Here is a 21825-nt window from a genome sequence, read left to right on the forward strand (position 1 = left end):
TCCATAGGTACGTGGATTTATCTCTGGGCTTTCTATTTTGTTCCATTGATCTATATTTCTGTCTTTGTGCCAGTACCAAACTGTCTTGATGACTGTGGCTTTGTGGTAGAGCCTAAAGTCAGGCAGGTTGATTCCTCCAGTTCCATTCTTCTTTCTCAAGATTGCTTTGGCTATTTGAGGTTTTTTGTATTTCCATACAAATTGTGAAATTATTTGTTCTAGTTCTGTGAAGAATGCCGTTGGTAGCTTGATAGGGATTGCATTGAATCTATAGATTGCTTTGGGTAGTATACTCATTTTCACAATATTGATTCTTCCAATCCATGAACACAGTATATTTCTCCATCTATTTGTGTCCTCTTTGATTTCTTTCATCAGTGTTTTATAGTTTTCTATGTATAGGTCTTTTGTTTCTTTAGGTAGATATACTCCTAAGTATTTTATTCTTTTTGTTGCAATGGTGAATGGTGGTCCTTGTCCTTAAAAGCAGGTTCATATTGACTTTTTTCTATGCAGGAAAAAAAATGGAAGAAAATGACTTCAAGTGACCTTTACATGAGTGACCTTTACCCAAAACCTTTAGATGCTTTCATAGCCTTTCACAGATGAGTCCTTCCTTCCCCACCCCTAGAATACCTGCTTTAAGACACTTGTGTTACCTCACTCCCTGGCTTCATATAATCCAATAGAAGACTTAAAACTGAGTCTCCAAAATCACTCCATCCCCAATTTAAGAGGAGTTTGTTGTCCTTGGCGTTCATTCTGAGGTCAAGGTGGAGCTGGAGGCACTTTCCCCAGCTTTATTTTCAGCCTGGGGTCCTGCTCAAGGGCCAGAAGGACAACTCTGTGACCACAGGGCCACCAGAGCAGAGAGGTGATGCCCAAGGCCACATGGTGCTCTGCCATGAGTGCCACCCTGCAGCCTTGCCCCCTCCGTGCACTGAGACCCCTTCCCCAGCCTCAGGCCTCCAGAGCCCTGCCCAAGGATGTAGCCCCAGAAGGTGGGTTCATAGGTCCTGCCTGGCCCCCTACCCTAGTGGCAGTGGGCTTACCGCTGGCAAGAATACTAGAGTGGGTTGCCATTTCCTTCTCCTGGGGATCTTCCTGACCCAAGGATCAAACTCAGGTCTCCCACACTGCAGGCAGATTCTTTACCATCTGAGCCACCAGGGAAGCCAAAAAACTCCTGATGACCTGTGGGCACAGCCTTCTTCAGGTCTGCAGCCCACCAGGCTCCTATCTCAGTGTCTCTCCCAAGCCTACTCTTGGAGACCACCCACTCTCTCTTTTCTATTTCTTTCAGTGCACATACTGCAGTGTGAATATTTGGGCAGTTTGGGTTTATCTCTGTGTCCCAGACACTCAGCACAGTGCCTTACGTGCAATAGGGACTCAATAAATATTTGTCGAATGACTGCACTGACTCACAGCGGGCTTCGCATGGCTCTGAATGGTTAATTAGAAGAGCTTATGTTTCTGATGTTTTCTGAGCCATTCTTCAGGTGGATTTACCCATGAAACATGTTCCCGGTACATTTCTTTCTCCCCTCCCTCTGACCGTGCTGACTTCCTTGTACCAAGCTTACATGATTGGTCAAAATCACAGTGAGAGAAAAAGAAGGAAGTGAAAGAGCAGTAGCCGGGTCTTTCTGAAAAGACAAAGAGCTGCCTTGTTTCCACTGTCTGTGGAGTAAAGAACGCCAGGAGGATGAGAAACTATAAATGAAATGTTGCACATGGCAGCCAGTGGCTGATGCTTTTATTCGGGAAAACACTTTTAAATGGATGAGTTTTTCCTCTCTAGTGCCATTCAGATTCCTTTGGGGCTGGAATTCAAGGGGCAAAGGGGCTGTCAGGCTTTTCTTAGCAACCGGGGTTTCCAGCCCTTGTTACCTGGTTATACACACACACACACACACTCGTGTCTATGACATCACTATCTGAGCTGCTCTGAGCTGGAGAACCACCTGCACGTTGGTTGGTAACCATCATATTATACTCAAGTTGGCAGCCGTGCGTTTTAGCTGATCTTCATCATTTCCACACCTTCCGTCTCCCCCTCTCTGGACCCCTGGCTTTGAGATCCACGAGCCCACCATCCATCCCAGGATCCCTGGGCACTGCCTCTCAGTGCAACACTCGCTCAGGTACCCCCCTCCATCCCCCAGAGCCCCAGCCATTGTTGGTGGTCATCCAGGCATGTAGACCCTCACACTCAGTTCTTCTGTTTCTTGACTTCCTCTCCCCCAGGACTTTGTTCTCACCTGCTGGAGCCCCACCATGGTTATGACCAGAGACTGCCCCTGGGATCCCTGTTCCTGCCCATCAGCCCCCACCCCCCATCTGCCTGGTTCCTGCTCCAGGCCTCCAGCTCCAACAATGTGGGCCCCCTCCAATACCTCCCATCCATTCAGGATGCTCCCGCCTGTCCCCGTCCCCACACTCTGCACCACCCCCCATGTTTCTTTTCTCTCCTGACCTGGCTTCTGTGTACCACCTGCCCCCTCCTTTATCACTTATGCTTGGGTCAAGCCCAGCCCTTCACCTGTTTGGCCCCCATGTGCACACGCCCGCTGTGACCACTGCTGATGGAAGGCACTGGCTCTCCTGCTTCTAGACCAGCGGTCGTGCTGCCTAGGGACCCCACTCACACATACGTGTCCCCGGACCCACAGCCCTCCCCCTCCCACTCTTGTGGGTCACTTGCTGTCACTCCCTGAGAAGGAGAAGCCAGCACACTCACTCCTTCCTGACTGATGGCCGCCTGCTCTGGGCACCAAGTCCTGTCCCCTCTTCCTTTCAAGACGTGCGTGAGCATTTAGTCGCTTCAGTCATGTCTGACTCTGCGAACCCATGGACTGTAGCCCGCCAGATTCCTCTGTCCATGGGATTCTCCAGGCAAGAATACTGGAGTGGGTTGCTATTTCCTTCTCCAAAAGGTTTTCCCAACCCAGGAATCGAACCCACATCTCTGGCATTGCAGGCTGATTCTTTACCACCACGACCCCTGGAAAGCCCTCCTTTTAAGACATTGCCCTAGAAATTCTGCCCTGCTGTTTTCCCTTCATTTCTGTGCCATTCCCATAGGAACTATGATACAGCGCCCCATCTCCCCCTCTCCAGCTGCCTCTACCTCCAGTTCACTCCACCCCATCACGACAAAGGTCCTTGAAGGACCATATTCTCTCTTCACAATTCTTCCCCTCTGGCTCTCTCGAGCTCACCAGCTCTCGAGCAAACAGCTCTGAACAAGTCATCCTCAGTGACCCCACCACACAAGTCCAAGGGCATTCCTCAGACTCACAGCGGCGTGCTTGATCTCTCTCTCCTCCCAGACATTCCTCTTCACTTGACTTCTGGGACACGGCTCTCTGGTTTTCCTCCCACTTCACTGGCAGTTTCCTCCTTGGCTCCCAGCATTTAAACCCTGGAAGGTCCCCGAAGTCAGTCCTCGGACCTCCTCTTTCTCCAGATTCACCTCCTGAGTGATCTCATTGAGAGCACTGTGTACTTTCCTAGGGCCGACATAACCAGTTACCACCAACTGGGTAGCTAAACCATCAGGAATTTTTATCCTCTCGCAATTCTGGAAGCCAGACGTCCTACACCAGTGTGTCAGCGGGGCTGCGCTCCCTGCAGAGGTTCTAGTGGAGGATTCTCCTGCCTCTTCTGCCTCCTGGTGGTTCTTAGAATTCCCTGGCTTGCGGCAGCATCACTGTTTCTTCACAGGCCTTCTCCTCTCTGTGTCTCTCCATGTGTCTTCTCTTATAACAACACTGCTCGTTGGTTTAGTTGTTGTTCAGTTTCTAAGGCATGCCTGACTCTTTGCAACCCCATGGACTGTAGCATTCCAGGCTTACCTATCCTTCACTATCTCCTGGAGTTTGCTCAGATTCATGTCCATTGAGTCAGTGATGCTATCCGACCATCTCATCATCTGTCACCCCCTTCTCCTAGGCTCGGTCTTGGTTTAGGGCACACCCTAAATGCAGGATGCTTCCCTGGTGACTCAGATGGTGAAGAATCTGCCTACAACACAGGACACCTAGGTTTGATCCCTGGATTGGGAAGATTCCCTGGAGGAGGATATGGGTACCCACTCCGTTATTCTTGCCTGGAGAATTCTACGGACAGAGGAGCCTGTCAGGCAACAGTCCAGGGGGGTGCAGGAGAGTCAGACATGACTGAAGCAACTTAGCAGGCATGCACTATTTCTTTATTGTCAGTTGTGTTTATTTAGTATAGATGAAATCATGCATCTTTTCCTATATTTATTCTTTGTTTGCAGTTTATTTTTCTGGGAATTATTTCTTTAAGCTTTTAACCAAATTTTTTTTTTTGTTATTAGTTCATCATTATCCCTCCCTTCTAATTGCTCTTTTGATTGGATATTAGCTTTGTACCATATGTGCTGTGTTATATGTATTGAACTGAATATTATAGTTTTTCATTTTATTAAAAACTCTCCAGGGAATTCCCTTGTGGTTCAATGGCTAGGGCCCCATGGTCCCAATGCAGGGGGTCCAGGTTTGATCTTTGATCAGGAAACTAGATCCCACATGCTGCCGCAAAGACCCAACACAGCCAAATAAGTAAATATAAACTAAACCTTTTTTTTAGTTTTAACTCTCCATCAACATGTATGTACCTATTAAAGTATAATATTCTATTCCTGTAACTGTATCTTGATTTCCTTACCATTCCTTGGTTTATGTTCATGTAGATGAATATTTGGGGAATCTCCACTTTTCCATTAATACAAGTAACAAAACTTTACTTACTGCACCTGTTTCCTTATGCCCCAGTTGCCAGATAATAAGATCAGAGTAGGAAGGTTTTCGAGTCACTTGACAGTTTTTGTTTTCTTTGAGCAGATTTGAACATTTGCATCTTGCGACTTGTCCCTCCGCTGGAGGTGTGTGGGGCAAACCCCGTCAGGCCACATTCCTCCTTAGAGGCAACATTCATGCAGCCATCGCACCTCTTCTCTCCTGCAAAAGCTTGGGCGGAAGAACCAGTGGCTTTTCTCTCATTCTTCCTTAGGATAGGTTGAGAACGTTTTGCTTCCTTCTTCTCCTTCCAAGGTGATAAGCACGGTTCATTAGCCGCAGGTTGCAGTAGGTCATCTTGATAACAGTAGCAGCAGTGAACTTGATGCAGAAGAGGGGCCAGCAGGCAAAGGAGAGTTTTGACCTTAGTGTTGGTTATCCACTGCCCTTTCCTAGGGGTACGGAGTGGGGAGTCCCTGACCTGACTGGGAGGAGGTGATCATCGACAGGTCATCCCTTTTCAGCCTCAGGCAGCTGATATCAGGGAGTCCATCAGTGGACATGGAGTCCAGCTCCAGATCCTCCCAAGGGTGGTGGCAGCCGCTCAGCAGGGGAGGCAGTGTGCACGAGGCTGCACTCGGGCACCTGTGGGCAGCGTTCTGCCCACTGCCCCTTGGAGATCAGCCCTACTCTCCATTCACCAATACGACCAGATCTGGAGGTGGGTCTTATTATTATTAACAGTTCGTGCTCAGTCACATCCGACTCTTTATGACCCGTCCTACCTGGCAGACAGCAGCCTGCCAGGCTTCTCTGTCCATGGAGTTCTCCAGGCAAGAATACTGGAGTAGGTTGCCCTGCGCTTCTCCAGGGATTATTAACAGTAGTAGTAATAATTTTTTTTATGGTTTAAATAGTAAATTTTATGTTATGTACATTTTCCCACAGTAAAAAAGTTGCTTTAAAAAAAGGAAATCACTACTATTTGCTATGGTCCCATTTCATCTTTTTTTTTTTTTTTTTTTTTTACCATTTTAACTTTTTATTTTATACTGGGGTATAGCCAATTAACAACATTGTGACAGTTTCAGGTGGACAGCAAAGGGACTCAGGCATACATATATGTGTATCCATTCTCCCCCAAACTCCCCTCCCATCCAGGCTGCCACATAGCACTGAGCAGAGATCCATGTATTGATGTTAGGAATTATTGATCCATGTATAATGTTAGGAATCATTCCTCTCCATCTTGCGTTGAGTAGTCTTGCGTTCTCCTTTTCAGTCTCATCTGGACTCTCTCAGGTGATGCTATTCTTATCGCATTTCACAGAGTGGAAAAGTTGAGATTTTGAGAAGAAACTTGCCCCTGTTTTGTTTAAAACCCAAGATGACTCATTGTAAGTCTCTGACCCATCGTCACAGCCATCTGACTATCTTCTGAGGCATCGTTGGTCTACTTCCTGCTGATCCCCAGTTGTGTATTCACATCTCGGCCAGGTCTATTTGAGGTTAGACTGAGGAGTGGCCTAGGGAGGAAGTGGTATGGGAGGAGCCCTGACCACTGCCCAGTTTGACTTGGTCCCCCCAGCTGTGCATGGGTGTCCCTGGCCAGGGTGCCACCACAAGCTGCAGAATGCACTGGCAAGTGGTGGGTGGTGGGTGTGGCCCACTCTGCTGCAGCCAGCAGACTTTCCACCTTCTGTTCCTGCTTTCCTACAGCTGGAAGCTCCTCGTTTTATGTTTCAACTGTGATAAAATGCACATAACCTAAAGTTTACCATTTCATCCATTATTAAATGCACAGTTCAGTGGCATCCAGCTGGCAATGGTATTCCCACTGCTGTGTGGACACCACACCATCTATCTCCAGAACCCTTTTCATCTTGCAGAACTGACCCTGTGTACCCATGAAACGTTAACTCCGCTCCTCCTTCCCACCAGCCCTCCGCAGCCATCATTCCCCTTTCCGTCTCTGTGAATTTGATCTTCTGAGGACCCTGTATGAGTGGAATCATTCAGTATATGCCCTTCTGTGACTGGCTTATTTATTGCTCTTAGCTTACTGTCCTCAGGGTTTATCCATGTTGTAGTTTGTGTTAGAATTCCATTCCTTCTTATGGCTGAATCATATTCCATTGTTTGTATAGACTGCAATTTGTTTTTTTTTTTTTTTTTCCATTTCTGATGAACACTTGAGTTGTTTCTACCCTTTGGCTATTGTGAATAATGCTTCTATGATCAGGAGTGTATCTGTTCGAGATTGTGCAAATATTAATTATCTACTTTTGGTTCTTTGTGCTTTATACCCAGTGGTGGAATAGATGGATTGTGCAGTAATCCTATGTTGAATTTTTTAAGGAACACTCATTCTGGTTTCCACAGTGGCTATACCATTCTATATTCCCATCAGCAATAGCTAATTTCTCCACTTCCTCAACACTGTTTATTTTCTTTTGTGTGTGTGGTTTGGCTGTTTTTGTAACAACCATCTTAATGGATGTAAGCTGGTTCAATAAGTTTTTGTAGGAGAAAGTCTATGAGAATTAGTTGACAAATGGTTCTTTCTTTTCTGCTAATGAAGGTAAATCTCTTTGATGGAAACTTAGTGATTTAAGTATGATTATTTTGTGATGTTGTCTGTGTGGAAATTGTGTCTTCCTGAGGCTTTGTGGATCCTTGCATGCTTTTGGATGGATTTTTTTTTTATTTGGCTAAACTGGGTCTTCACTGTGGCATGAAGAATTCTCTGGTTAAAATGCACGGGCTGCCTAGTTGCCCAGTTCTCTAGTTACAATGCACGGGCTGCCTAGTTGCCCCCTAGCATGTGTGATATTAGTTCCCCAACCAGGGATCAAATCCCTGTCTCCTGCATTGGAAAACAAATTCTTAACCACTGGATCACCAGTAAAGTCCCTGAACTGATTAAATTTTGATCTATCAGAGAACCTCACCAGCCCTAAGTTTGTATGTGTCAAACTCTGCCCTCATCTTTCAGCTATGAAGATATTACAGACTGCATGCTTTAATGTGGCCACTTGTTAAATGATCTAGTTATTATTTCTTCTTTCTTTCCTTTCCCCTGATATCAACTTGCAAGCATTCTGCTGTTTGTAGCCCTTTTAAGAGGAAAAAACTAGTACAGATACATAATTAAGGGCACAGGGGGTAGGACCAGCCAGCTTTGGATTCAAATCCAAGTCTGTCTAGGAAAAAAATCTTACTTCTCCAAGACTCAGCTTTCTCATCTTTACTAGGAATGCTGGCTACTTCATAGGCTTGTTTTAGGGATTATAAATGCCTGGCAAGGTGCCTGGGCAGAGTAAGCAGCCAAACATGGTAGCTGTCATCATCACCATCACTATTATCATCATCACCATCACTATCTCCACCACCCTCATCATCATCTCTATCGTCATCACCATCACATCATCACCATCAGCATCCTTACCATCATCATCACCATCATCACCAAAGCCATAGCTTCCATTATTTCTTAGACATTTTGCTGGAAAAAGAGGAATAAAGAAGAATGTTTTAATAACCCAATAAAGCTAAAACATAATTTCTAAGAAATGTGATGCTCAAACATAGCAAGGAATGAGCTCTCTAAGCCATCCCTTCCTTCATCCAAATTATGGATTAAAGAGTGCAGGGATCCAGTATGGAGGCTCAGTGAATATTGATAGATGGAGAAGTACATCTATAGGAAGTATCACCTGCCACAAAGCAAATGCTGTCCCATTTGGAGTACCAAGGAAATGTGTTCTTACTTAAACTTTCTTTTTGAAAACTGTTTTCTCTGCATTTTATTTTCCTTTTGTCACGAAATGGTCTTTTCAGATCCATTTAGGATTGACCCCAGAGTGATGGAGAGAACCCTTCAGAGAGGCTTGAGAGGTTTTTACCCTTTGGCTCGGTTCCAGCTTATTAATATTAACACTATTATTATTTTGTAATCTCCCTAGCATTTTTGAAAGTGATTAATTATTTGAATTGTTTTTCCCAAGTGTAGGAAGAAAGTATGTATCTAGAGAGTAAGGCAAACAATGCCTCATGGCACAACTGCCACAAAGTGCCACAAGAAAACCAAAGTTTAGCCTTTCCTGCTTTCTGGCAGGTTTCTTGTTCTTTCTCTCTCACTGCTCATCTAAGTGACAAATGTTTTCCAACTGGCCAATTCGAAGACAGGCTGGGTTTTCAGTTCCAGTTTTCTTTCGGGCTGGAATTTCCTGGGGCAGATTTTAACTTTGCTCGAGAAATCACATCAAGTCCGTCAGTTAGGTTAGGTTCCTTTATTCCATCTGCTCTGTCTCATGTGGGCTCTGCTCATCAAAATTTTACAAATCACTCATTAAGCAAGATAGCCTGTTACTTGCCCATTTCTCAGAACAGCAGCTTCCCGGTATTCGGGGTCAGAGACTTCTCTCTGGTCCTATCTGGGAAGCTGATTGGCAGTCGCCCAGTGGTCACACTTCTCCTTCTCACAGCATGTTGAAAGGCCTCCCTGGAGGACAGCCGTGAGGCTGGGGGTCTGCTTATTTAGCACCAAGATGAGATTGGGGCTTCCCTGATGGCCCAGTGATACAGAATCTGCCTGCAGTGCAGCAGACCTGGGTTCGATCCCCAGGTCAGGAAGATCCCCCAGTCAGGAAGATCCCCCGGAGAAGGGAATGGCTACCCGCTGCAGTATTCTTCCCTGGAGAATCCCATGGACGGAGGAACCTGACAGGCTACAGTCCACGGCATCTCAAAGAGTTGGACATGACTGAAGCGACTGAGCATGCACGCATGCAAGATGAGATTGACCTCTAACTCAAGAAGCATCATTTTTAATGTCTTCTCAGTGCCTAGAACTTTTACTGGGCACCAGATGCCTGGGAAATGTTGCCAGAAGCTGCTGGGTTACTGCTCAGGTGGGAGTCCCAGCGGTTCACTTCCAAGTGGTTCCTCCCTGTTTTCTTGGGAGTTTACACACGCGCGCGCACACACATACACACTTGCACACAGAAACATTAAAGAGAGAAAATGTCACCATATATTTCCACTGAAGGTAGAAAAAGAGGAACTAGACATGTATGCCTGCCACGCTGTTTGACCTCAGGAAATGGCCAGCCCATGTGACCGTCAATCAAGGTAGCTTTAAACCAAAAGTCCAGACACATCACCAACGTTGTCTCCTTGTATGATTATTCTCATTTTAGGTCATAAGAGAGCTTTTTACTTCAAATTTCCACTCGCTTCATACACAGACACTCTAATACAGAGTTGGAAATTAGCCCATGGAGACAAGAGACACTTTTAGTTCTTCTTTAGTGTTGGCAGGTGGTTCAGAAAGTCAAGGTTTTCTCATGTTTGCGCGTCACTGAGCCTGAAGCTGGCATGATACCGACGTGGCTCAAGAGGTAGAGAATCCCCTCCAACTATTTAAAGCTGAGAGGTTAAATCAGTTTTCTAAGCCCTCTCAGTAACAGCCTGACCCCAGAACCTTGATGTGCAGCAAGAGATTCCGGTTTCCCTGCCTCCGAGCTCCAAGCCTGGAGTTCTCCTCCCTAAGTTACAAAAGAAACAGAAGCTCAGGACACACGTTCTGAGCCGCCCACCATCTGGGCCGTCAGCCCCCGTTTGGCACCCTCGCCTCCCCGCCTGGGCTCTTTCCTGCCAGCTCTGCTCATCTTGCTCCTTGTTTCTCCTCAGTTGAGTTGTGTGCGGCCCTCCTTTCCCCAGCGTTAGGAGGACAGTCGTCCATCCATTCTTGAGCCTGAGACTGAGATTTTGTTCCAGTCTGTCTAGAACTTGAAATCCTAAGACAGCTGAAGTTGAAAAGCACTGGATCTAATGCAATGCTTCTTCAAGTTCAGTGTGCAGACAAAGAGCTTATTAAAATCCGGGTTCTTATTGAATAAATCAGGATCAGAGTCAAGCTCCCAGAAAGTGGCAAGGGCCAAGGCAGTTCTGCACCTGGACTGCACATCACACCCAGCCAGGGAGGCCTCACTCTTAGGGATGCAGGTTTAGGTGGTTCAAAGGGTTAAAACTTAACTTAACTGCTAAATGAGCAGAAGGGAAATTAAAGTCACTTCCAAACCATTGGGCTAACCTGTGGCATGACTCTAGGAAAATAATTTCCTTTCAGCCTCGTCGAATTTTCCAAAAGGAAAGATAGTTAGTTTTTTTCACAATATATAGGGCTATTTGAATGAAAGACTATTTTCCTGCTTAATTTTAGCCTGGTTATTTTCATTCTGACAGAGTGTTAACCTCATCCAAGCCAAGAATATATCATCATCCATCTTATTTGCTGCTTTTGAGTCATAGAGCAAAACGGGCTTTATACCTTCTTTGCTTAATTTAGCTTCTAGACCAAGAATTCAAAATGGGGCAAGATTGCCCCCACGGGAGTCAGAACTCATTCGTGGGGGATGAGGAAAGCTTAGATATTTTTGTGGCCTGCCACTGCTCAGACCTACTGGACGAGGTCCTATTTCATTGTATTTATTTTTGTTGTTGTTCAGTCGCTAAATCATGTCCAACTCTTTGCGACCCCATGAACTGCATCATGCCAGGCTCCTCTGTCCTCCACTATCTCCCAGAGTTTGCTGAAACTCATGTCCATTGAGTCAGTGATGCCATCCAACCATCTTATCCTCTGTCACTCCATCCTCCTCTTGCCCTCCAATTTTTCTCCTTAGGGGGTGATAATGAAAAACAGTTGAGAAGCACTGTTCCAGACAAAGACAACCCATGCATGTCCAAGCTTGTATGTCCTTCCTGAACTCTTCCTGGGGAGGATTTGTGATAGCATTTCTGAGCTGTGAAATTTGGACTTAACAACAATGAATTCTCTAAGAGGAAGTGTCAAAAGCATTCTTTCCTCTTCTCAGCAAAATAGTATCCTCTCGATGAAAAATTTGAGTTCCAGAAGCATCTGGTTGTGAGCTGTCTTGCTGATGGGACATTCTGGGATGTGACCTGGCGGTCGACCCTCCTGGGTGTCAGTCCTGGCTTTCTCCCTCCCTCTGGGACTTTCAGGAGGTTCCTGTGCCTCTTTAAGTCTCATTTGCATGTGTACAGTGGAAATAAAACTTTCCTGATAGATTTGTTTTTCAGATGAAATGTGAAGTAGGTTTAATGAAGGTAAAACAGTGTCTGGTGCATAAAAAGTGCTCCTTTAGTGCTGGGAGAAGTGGTGGTTATTACCATCTCTCTCTATATGTCTACCTACCTACCTGTCAATCAGCCACCTTATTATTATCATCATCATCTCTGTAAAATACCTCTGGGTGCAAAGGAGTCTCCTGAATCAGATTCTGTCCTCATCAGACCTGAGCAACTCCACCTAACTCCTTCACAATTCACCCTTCCCAAGCTGGTGGGATTAACAGATACATGCTGTGTGCATGCATGCATGCATATTAAGTCCCTTCAGTTGTGTCTGACTCTTCACGACCCTATGGACTATAGCCCACCAGGCTCCTCTGTCCATGGAATTCTCCAGGCAAGAATACTGGAGTGGGTTGCCATGCTCTCCTCCAGGGAATCTTCCCAACCCAGGGATCAAACCTGTGTCTCCCCATTTCCTGCATTGCAGGCAGATTTTGTACCCACTGAGCCACCTGGGAAGCCCCAGATCCATGCTACTATATATAAAATAAATACCAAGGACCTGCTGTAGAGTGCAAGAAACTATATTCAATATCTTATAATAACCTGTAATGGAAAAGAATCTGAAAAAGAATACACATGTATTGGGTTGGCCAAAAAGTTCTTTCAGGTTTTTCTGTAAGATCTTATGACAAACTGGATTGAACTTTTTGGCCAACCCAATATACAGGTATAACTGAGCCACTTTGCAGTACATTGTGACGGGAACATTGTAGATGAACTATAATTTTATTAAGAAGAAAGTGGGAGGTGAGCACCACCCCCTCCTTGGATCCCAGAGGATGGCTGAGCCTGGGGGTGATGTATTTATGCAATAGCTCTTTCTTCCATGCTGACAGCTGCTAGACTAAGTGGCCCAGAGGAGGTAGAACATATTCACACAAAGAAAGTTGATCCTAGATTCCATTAGCCCGAGTGGTCTCTGATTTCTTCCTGGTGTTGAGAAATAGAGAAATAGAGCTGGATTAACTTTAGTCAAAATAAATACAACAACCAAAAAAAAAAAGATTAAGGTTTAAAAGAAAGAAAGAAACCCAGAAAGACCAATGCATACAGACCAGGGAAATAGTACATTTTATATAAAAAGAGAATTGTAGTCTTTTGTGACCTCAGAACAAGTCCTATCCAAAAGCTTTTGTTATGCTCTCATATCCATTGTTTATTCCATTTGGCGAATGCTATTGTTTCGAATCTTCGTCTTGGTGAGTGCCGTTATTATTATTTGCAATATGAGCTCCTTAACAAACCCTGAGATGAAAAAGAAAGCCAGAGTAAACTGGACTTGCTGCAAGTCTGTTGTTATTTCAGAGAATCATGTTTTTTAAAAATGCATTCAGGCTTGTGTAAATGCAGAACTCAGTGAATGTGTAAGGAGAGCCTTACCAACACTTCCTAGGGCGCTTTTCATGAGCTGAGCGTTCAGATCCGTCACCGAGAATGAGAGAGATGTGAGTCCTTGGTGCCCCAGGTTAGGGATTCAGCCTGTGTCCTCTGGGCTCCTCTGAGTGGTGGGTCACACCCTGGAGGCGTGTCTGGCGAGGGTCCCTGATGCAGTGTCTGGCTAGCAAACCTCGGCTCTTCCTGGTTCCCAGTCCAGCCGTTGGAGTCTCTAGTCCCAGTCTGTAGTTATTGGAGTCAGAAGAAGCATCGCATGCAGTAAGGAGCTAAGCCTTTGCTGAGCCGCAGCGCCTGCCCGCTGAACTGGCCTTTGATGAATGATAAGGAGAATGGAGTTAGCGGGGAGTCAGGTCCCCCACCCTGAGCTGCCTGGAATTCAAGGTAGAATCTGCAGAATACACTCATTCCTGTGTGAAGGAATCCTAATTAGTTTCCCCTCTAACTGCTCACCAGACACAGCCCCTTGGTCCTTCCCTTCCTCCCGCCCTTCCTTCTTTCATGCATCCCTCTCTCCTTCCTTCCTTCCTTCCCCTCCCTCCATCCCTCCCTTCCTCCCTTCCTTTCTTCCTTCCTGATTCTTATTTTATTGAATCTTTACTTTATTCTCGATTCTTATTCTTCCTTCTTGATTCTTAACCCTATTTTAATTCCTTAACCCGGTTTTCCAGTAAGTGATGCATGTGGTTTCAGCGCCCCTGTTGTATCTTTGGCTCATTGCTTCCCTCCTGCCATCTGTCAGCTTTGTGTCTGGGTGACTCTTGCTGCTCATCCTGGAGGGACTGTGCACAGAGAGCTTGGAGCCTGGGTCCTGTGGGCAGTTGCCTAACTGGACAGCAGGGATATGGTGACGGACACCAGTAAATCCAGCTCTGTTTCTCTATTTCGCAACAACAGGAAGAAATCAGAGACTACTTTGGCTAATGGAATCTAGAATCAACTTTTCTTGCATGAATATGTGGTGACAGGGACAGCCTGCTCTTGGGTCTGTTAGCACATCACTCCCCCAGCTCTGTTTTCTCTTCTGAAAAGCTGCAACAATGACGTCCTTGTATCTACAGAGTCTTCCAAAGGGTCTTCACACATTCAGAAAGGTTGAGACAACTTAAATAATCATGCTGAGAGTGATTGTCATCATTGGAGATTCGGAGGAACAGTTATTTTAGAGAGGACTCAAGGGGGTGGTTATACTTTACCCACTGTTTGAAAAACTTGAACCATCAGAATATCATACAAGAACTCAGAAGCTTTCTGATTTTCCTCTCTGGGCCTAAGTGGAACGTCTAAAGGAGAGCCTTGTTCTGTTTCCAGATTGCCGAGGGAATGGCGTACATCGAGAGGAAGAACTACATCCACCGGGACCTACGAGCCGCTAATGTGCTCGTCTCCGAGTCTCTCATGTGCAAAATCGCAGACTTTGGTCTTGCTCGAGTGATTGAAGATAACGAGTACACAGCCAGAGAAGGTATGTTCCCAGAGCTGTCTTTAGGTGTTTGGTTATTGTTTAATTTTTGCCTATTTTTAACAAAGCAATTACAATAGGCATCATAAAAAAAAAAGAATTCATTTGGTACAATATTCAAAATGTACCGTAGCTTCAGTTTGTGGTGTATTCTAATAATTGTTGTTTTTTTAATGACTCTTTCAGTTATCTCTATATGACACTTTTATAAAATTTACAAATGCTATCATTTGTATTTCAGTTTAGCAAGGCAAAACAAGAAGAGGCTTGGCAGAATCATAATTCTCTGTTCATATTACATGTCAGAGCTTTTCACCCAATGGGGTACACTTCGCTTCACTGTAGAAAAAATATTTGTAACGATAATTCTGTACTATACTATTTGAGGCTATATTCTGGCCTTTTAACTGTTGAGTTGCCCAAAAATTTTGTTCAGGTTTCTCCATTGCATCTCTTGGAAAAACCCTAACGAACCTTCTGGCCAACCCAATACAAATTAAATCATGGAAATTATCACAATCACACACTCACACAGAAGTGAATGTAACACTACAAAAATACACTCCTTTATTTCCCCACATTCCGTATTATACATGGAAACCAAAGAACATCCGGAGCAGGGTAAATGCCCGAGTCCCTGGCCTGTTGCTCCGAGGCCGGCCTGTCCGCCTGCACCGGCCTCTCCTGTTGGAGACTGTTCTGTGTTGATTGTGACCTGAGGACTCTGACAATCTCATTCCTGAAATTTCAGTGAGTTGTTTTTTTGGGGTTTTTTGCAGTGCTGTCTTTTCTGAAAGAGTCAAGCACTTCCTTGACATTCCTAAGACTTGTTAAACAAGGATTAATTACAACCTGTGTGTTATCTCTGGAAGGTGCCCACAGAATTCATAGGTGTGACAAACAGACTGAAAACATTGTTTTGATTTGCGAAACATCTCTTGCATTTGTCATGCTTAAGGTGGTTCTCCTGCCTCGAGTTTCGGTACTCTTCGGTGGACTATCATTTATCTTTGGCCTTAAGCACCTTCAGCAAAATGGCAGGTCAAGGGAAACAGTTTGAGGAGAAGTAGGCAAAAGAAAAAGACCTTAATGCTGAGGAAGACAGGGCAGGAGGAGGAGGGCGTGACAGAGGATGAGAGGGTGAGGTGGCATCACCTATTCAATGGACACGAGTTTGAGCAAACTCTGGGAGGCAGTGAAGGACAGGGAAACCTGGTGTGCTGCAGTCTGGTGTCGCAGATAGTCAGACACAACTGAGCGACTGAACAACAACAGCAGTCTAAAAGGTAGTGAGCTTTGCAGTGAGGCGGCTGCTGTTCTAAGTGCTTTTCGTACATTATCTCATTCATCTCTGCAGTAACCCTATATGACAAGTAGTATATTGTTTCCATCTTGTATATGAGGAAAAAGGAGAGGTTCAGAAGCTTCTGAAGCCATATAGCAAGTGGGAGAGCCAGGATTCAGACCCAGGAGGTCCATTTATGACATTGGCTTAGTAGAATTTGACAAGCCTCTGTGTGTGTGTGTGCTCAGGAGCTTCAGTCTCGTCCGACTCTTTGTGATCCCATGGACTGTAGCCCGCTAGGCTCCTCTGTCCATGGGATTTTCCAGGTAAGAATACTGGAGTGGGTTGCCATTTCCTTCTCCAGGGGATCTTCTCGACCCAGGGATTGAACCTGGGTCTCCTGCATTGACAGGTGGGTTCTTTATCACTGAACCACCTAGGATAGTCATGTATTACCCATTCAAAATAAATCATCAAAACTTTCCCCCCCAAAGAAGGAAAGTGTGAAAGTCACACGCCTGTGACTTTTTTGTTTCAGCTCAGAAACCCAAGTAAAGCCCCTGTGTCTTCTCCCCTAGGTGCTAAGTTCCCCATTAAGTGGACAGCTCCAGAAGCAATCAACTTCGGATGTTTCACCATCAAGTCTGACGTGTGGTCCTTTGGAATTCTCCTGTACGAAATTGTCACCTATGGGAAAATTCCCTACCCAGGTACTGCTTACTTACCTATTTCCATTTGCAGGATATATATGAGAAAAAAGACAGGTGGTATGAGACATAAAAAAGATGAACAAAGAGGAAAGACAAGGGTGTGAGAACTTTGACTGTCTTTAGGGGAAGGTGTTCTAAAATATGCTTAGACACTTCTCCGCCTTCTTGTCTGAGTGCATATTCTGTCGCTCCACTAATGAATTCCACTACTAACAGCCTAGAATGTGCTGGTGTGGTCACAGGTATTGCTGAAGCAACATGGTTGGAGGACTAGACACGGGGCTCCTCCCAAGCCTCGCACCCGATGGTGGAGGAAATGGACATAGAGATGAGGCAGTATGATTCTTTCTTGGTCAGTTCTGAAACAGAGATTTGTATAATATACTTCGGAGTCTCTGCCACTTCAAGAGACAACCACCTCTGTCTGCAAACAAATGATTCTTTAGATCCTCAACTTACTAGCTGTGGGGACGTCATTCAGTATTTCCAGATTCCTAACATCTTCCCAGCCAGATTCTGCCAGCCCTCCCTTTTCCAGGAACATACAAGCAGAGGGATTTTTCCCAAAGCCGTCTCATTCTTGTTAATGTTGGACTTTTCACAAAATTAATGGATACAGTCAATTTAAAAGTAAATCTTTAATGTTTAAATCACTTCCTCATTCAAAAATCTGAAGGTGCTAAGCATTCCCAAGGTGCCGGATGGAGCAGTCCCAGCTCCTCCCTTGAGAGCTAATAGTTGAGTATTGATTACAGTCATTTATAATAATCACTGATAATAAGGACCGTATGTAGGATGGGAAGTATGCTGTTGGGGGAGGGTGTGATGTTTTAGGGATTGGGGTTGGGGGATGGGTTGCAGGTTCTAAAAGCGATCTGGTAGCAGCAGGGACTCAGTGACTTGACAGAGAGCCCCAGGGGCTGTCCGGGGCTGGGTGTCCCAGAAACAGCAAGAGCAGGGTCCCGAGCAGGGGCAGGAGGTGTGGGGCAGACATGGAGCGGAGGCGAGCCTCAGAGGCTGCCCAGGGGCTTCACCTCTGACTTTGCAAGAGACGGGAGGCTTTGGGGCAGAGCAGTGATGTGGCCTCCAGGCTCCTGGTCACTTTCACTGCTGTTGGGCCTGGAGGGCTGGCAGGAGGGGGAAGCCTTCGGGTGGGGCCTACACAGTGGACTGACAATCCGGTGAAACCCTCCAGTGCCAAATTTCATATTCTGACGGCTGCTCTGCTCTAGACACTGAAGTTAATGAATGACACCACTGCAAAATGGGGACGGTATTTTTGAATCAGCCGAGATATCTGACGTTATCTATCTATAATCTATAACCTATAGAGAAAGATTATTTACTCTGCCTGTAACTGACACCTGATCAATAAACATACAGCCTCACAAGTGCTGTGTGGTAGGTACTGCATATGCCACAGTGATGTGTGGAGGAGGCTCTGGGGCTTGGAGGAGGAGACTCTGGCTCAGAGCCGCATCACTAGCTCCTTCGGAAACCTGGCTACCTCACCTTCACCTGCTGGGCTTATCACCACCATTCATTTCCAGAACGACTTCATCTTCCCAGACTGATACTGTACACATTAGACCCTAACTCCCCGATCCGCCTGCCCCCCTCCAGCCCCTTGTTTTTGATGTTGTTGTTGTTTATTCACTCAGTTGTGTCCAACTCTTTGCGACCCCATGGACTGTAGCCTGCCAGGCTCCTCTATCCATGGGATACTCCAGGCAAGAATACTAGAGTGGGTTGCCATTCCCTTTGCCAAGGGATTTTCCCGACCGAATCATCAAACCCAGGTCTGCTATCTTTCGGGCGGACTCTTTACCATCGAGCCACCAGGGAAGCCTACTAAAATGCCTGAATGACCATGTTTTCTTATCCCATTTTAATGATGGCGACAAATATTATTAAAAGGGCCTCTTTTTTTTTCCCCTTAAAGCTCTTCTCAGCGTCAAAGATGGACAGTTCAGTGTCCGAGCTACCCTGAGACAAGTGATCATAGTAAAAGCCATCTTCCACAGTCAGTGATCGTGCAGAGCCCGGCAGGAACAGTGGGTGCCCTGGGCTTCCCAGGTGGAGCTAGTGGTAAAGAACCCTCCTGCCAATGCAGGAGACATTTAAGAGACACGGGATGGATCCCTAAGTCAGGAAGATCCCGTGGAGAAGGGAATGGCAGCCCACTCCAGTATTTTGGAAAACCTCATGGACAGAGGAGCCTGGCGGGCTACAGTCCATGGAGTCACAAAGAGTCAGACACAACTGAAGTGACGTAGCACGCGGGCACGCTGGTTGCCTCGCCAGAGCCCACCAAGCTCTGCCTCTTCTCGTCCTGAGAACAACTCGAGGAGTGGAAATGAAACAGTTGGTCTAGCTCACTTAAGGATACTGACTTCTTTAAGTAAACTTGCAATGAAAAGCTGATTTTGAAAAGTATTGGGAGGAGATAATGGATGAGAAAATGATTTTTTTTTTTAATTACTGGTAGAAGCTGGGGGAAAAAATAGTGCAAAAGACAGTGAGATGACGTGTTAGACTTCTGCTTGTTTATTCACAAGGTCTGTCAGATCCAACATCCTTTTGTCGTTAAAGGGAACTCTGTCTTCTGCTTATCACATTCACCTGTTTTTACTTTGGCAGCTGAATGCTGCCTAGATCCTCTTTGTACTAACCTCCTTTATATGATTACGTTGCTTACAGAAATGTCCTTAGCCCCTCTACCAGTTTTGAGAGCTGCTGTAATAAAATACTGCAAACTGAATTGCTCATACAACAGAAATGTATTTTCTCAAAGTTCTTCAGGCCGGGAATCCAAGATCAAGGTGTTGACAGGATTGCTTTCTCCAAGGCTCATCCTTGGCCCTTGAGACAGCATCTTCTCCATTTGTCTTCTCTCTGGCTTTTGCCTGCATCTCCATGTTCTAATCTCTTCTTATAAAGACAGCAGTCAGATGGGGCTTAGGCCCACCCTAAGGGCTTGGTCGCCTCTTTACAGGCCCTATGTGTAAATGCAGTCCCATTCTGAGGTCCTGGGGGCTGGGTCTTCCGGAGAGGAATTTCCAGAAGAGCAGGGACTGTGGGAACACAGTTCAGCCCACAGCATCCTCTGACATTTGCTCCAACCAGGGATGAAGAAGGTGGGTACCACTGCATCGCATAACCCTCAGTCTGGCTTCTAAATGGTACCTGTGGGTTTTTTGCCTCCAGGGAGAACTAACGCGGATGTGATGACCGCCCTGTCACAAGGGTACAGGATGCCTCGCATGGAGAACTGCCCGGATGAGCTCTACGACATCATGAAGATGTGCTGGAAGGAAAAGGCAGAGGAGAGGCCGACGTTTGACTACCTACAGAGTGTGCTGGATGACTTCTACACGGCCACCGAGGGCCAGTACCAGCAGCAGCCTTAGTGCCGGGGACTCGAGCCACGCACGGGACCGCCGCCTCCCTCAAAGGGAAAAACAATCCCTGGTCACTAGTTATTTCCTGGGCTGGCTTCCCTGGTTGTCCTTGCTTCCTTCAAACAAGGCCAGAACTCAGGAAGGACTTCTTCCACGGGAAAGGATTCTCCTCTCAAGGGTGATATGCCCACCAGCCTGCACCCAGCGGCACACTGGCTCTGCAAGTCCAACACCTGGACATGGGTTTCTGGGAAGAAAACACCTATCCCACAAAAGTGCACCCACATCGGCCTCTTGTTTACGAGGGGGCATGTGACACAGAGGTTTGGAGGCCATTTCTGTAAATCGCAGACAGGAGCACAACTGAAATAGCCAGATGTCTTCATGACACTTCTTTGTATGTTCTCTATGCTTGAGCTTATTTGTTAAAAAAAAAAAAAATCTACTAATCCAACCTGTTAGATTTCGCAGGTGAAGTCAGATGCTTCCCTGTCCTTTCCAGATTTCTGTGACCTCCCACCCCCTGAAATCTGGACTGGTCAGCACTTCTTTCCAAGGAGATCACTCAGAACCCCAGCCGGGCAGAGGAATCTCTTTCCTTGAAAGTGTCATCAGCAAGCAGGCAGGGCCACCGTATTAAGCGGCACAGACTCCCCAGCCACCCAGGTTTGCCCAGCTCTCCTGGAAGGGAGCTTCAGGAACTGCTCTGCCAATAGAAGGAATGTCTTTTAACAGTCCAGCTTTTCAATTCCACAATTTCCTCTATCCAGACTTCTTTGGACCTTGTAGTTTGGACAAACAAGATGATTCTAATCTCTGCAAAACCTTCTAGGACCTTACAAAACATCAGAGCTTTCTTTACTGCTTCAATGATTCTGAACATTATTTTATTGATCAAGTATTCATTTTAGTTGTACTCTAGAAAGTAAAAATGCCATATTTGGGGGCTATTTTTGTGATTCAGCAATCTTTTCTAAATTGTGTGTGATCTGTGTGAGTCTATTTATATGAGGCTATGCTGGAAACTAAATGAGTGAGAAGGCTTTCCTGAATCACTGGAGCAAGTGAGAGAGAGGTTTTGTTTGTTAAATTTTTCTACTGTAAGCTTGAATGGAAAATGCTATATCACATCACGTTTCACCTATACTGTTTGTGTATATATCTAATATTTCTATTTTTGATCTAATTTTAATACACCTGGGCCAGTAACATCTCAAGTTTTTCACTGGTGTTTAACATTTCCAACTGTCGTCAATATAAAAATGGGTACCAGTTGGTGGGAGAGTGGGGGTTGGGAGGTGATTCTATTGGTTACATCATTTGAAAAATGTGTACAAGTTCTTTCTCCACCTTTTGAGTGTTTTCAGATTGGAGAACTGAGGAGTTGGTGGCCTGGACACCCATCATCCCTGTCGGGGGCCCAACAGGATTTGTTTTCAAATAGGCTTAGTAAAGTACATGCATGCGTGCTCAATAGCTCAGTCCTGTCTGACTCTTTGCGACCCCATGGACTGTAGCCCACCAGGCTCCTCTGTCCATGGGATTCTCCAGGCAAGAATACTGGACTGGGTTGCCGTTTCCTCCTGCAGGGCATCTTCCCGGCCCAGGGATCGAACCCGCCTCTCCTGTGTCTCCTGCGCTG

General features: G+C 45.8%; 1 protein-coding gene across 5 annotated transcripts in view; it reads left to right on the forward strand.

The window, feature by feature from the left end:
* Positions 1-21657, forward strand: part of LYN (LYN proto-oncogene, Src family tyrosine kinase) — a 106745-nt gene extending 85088 nt beyond the window's left edge. For all 5 annotated transcript variants that reach the window (XM_020900826.2, XM_070477129.1, XM_070477128.1 and 2 more), the window contains 3 exons: positions 14637-14790; positions 16651-16782; positions 19990-21657. In XM_020900826.2, the coding sequence (XP_020756485.1) occupies positions 14637-14790; positions 16651-16782; positions 19990-20192 (489 nt within the window). In that variant the 3' untranslated portion in view covers positions 20193-21657. The remainder of the gene's footprint in view (positions 1-14636; positions 14791-16650; positions 16783-19989) is intronic.
* Positions 21658-21825: the final 168 nt, after the last annotated feature.

The sequence above is a fragment of the Odocoileus virginianus genome, chromosome 15, assembly GCF_023699985.2.
Source record: "Odocoileus virginianus isolate 20LAN1187 ecotype Illinois chromosome 15, Ovbor_1.2, whole genome shotgun sequence".
Taxonomy (NCBI): Eukaryota; Metazoa; Chordata; class Mammalia; order Artiodactyla; family Cervidae; genus Odocoileus; species Odocoileus virginianus.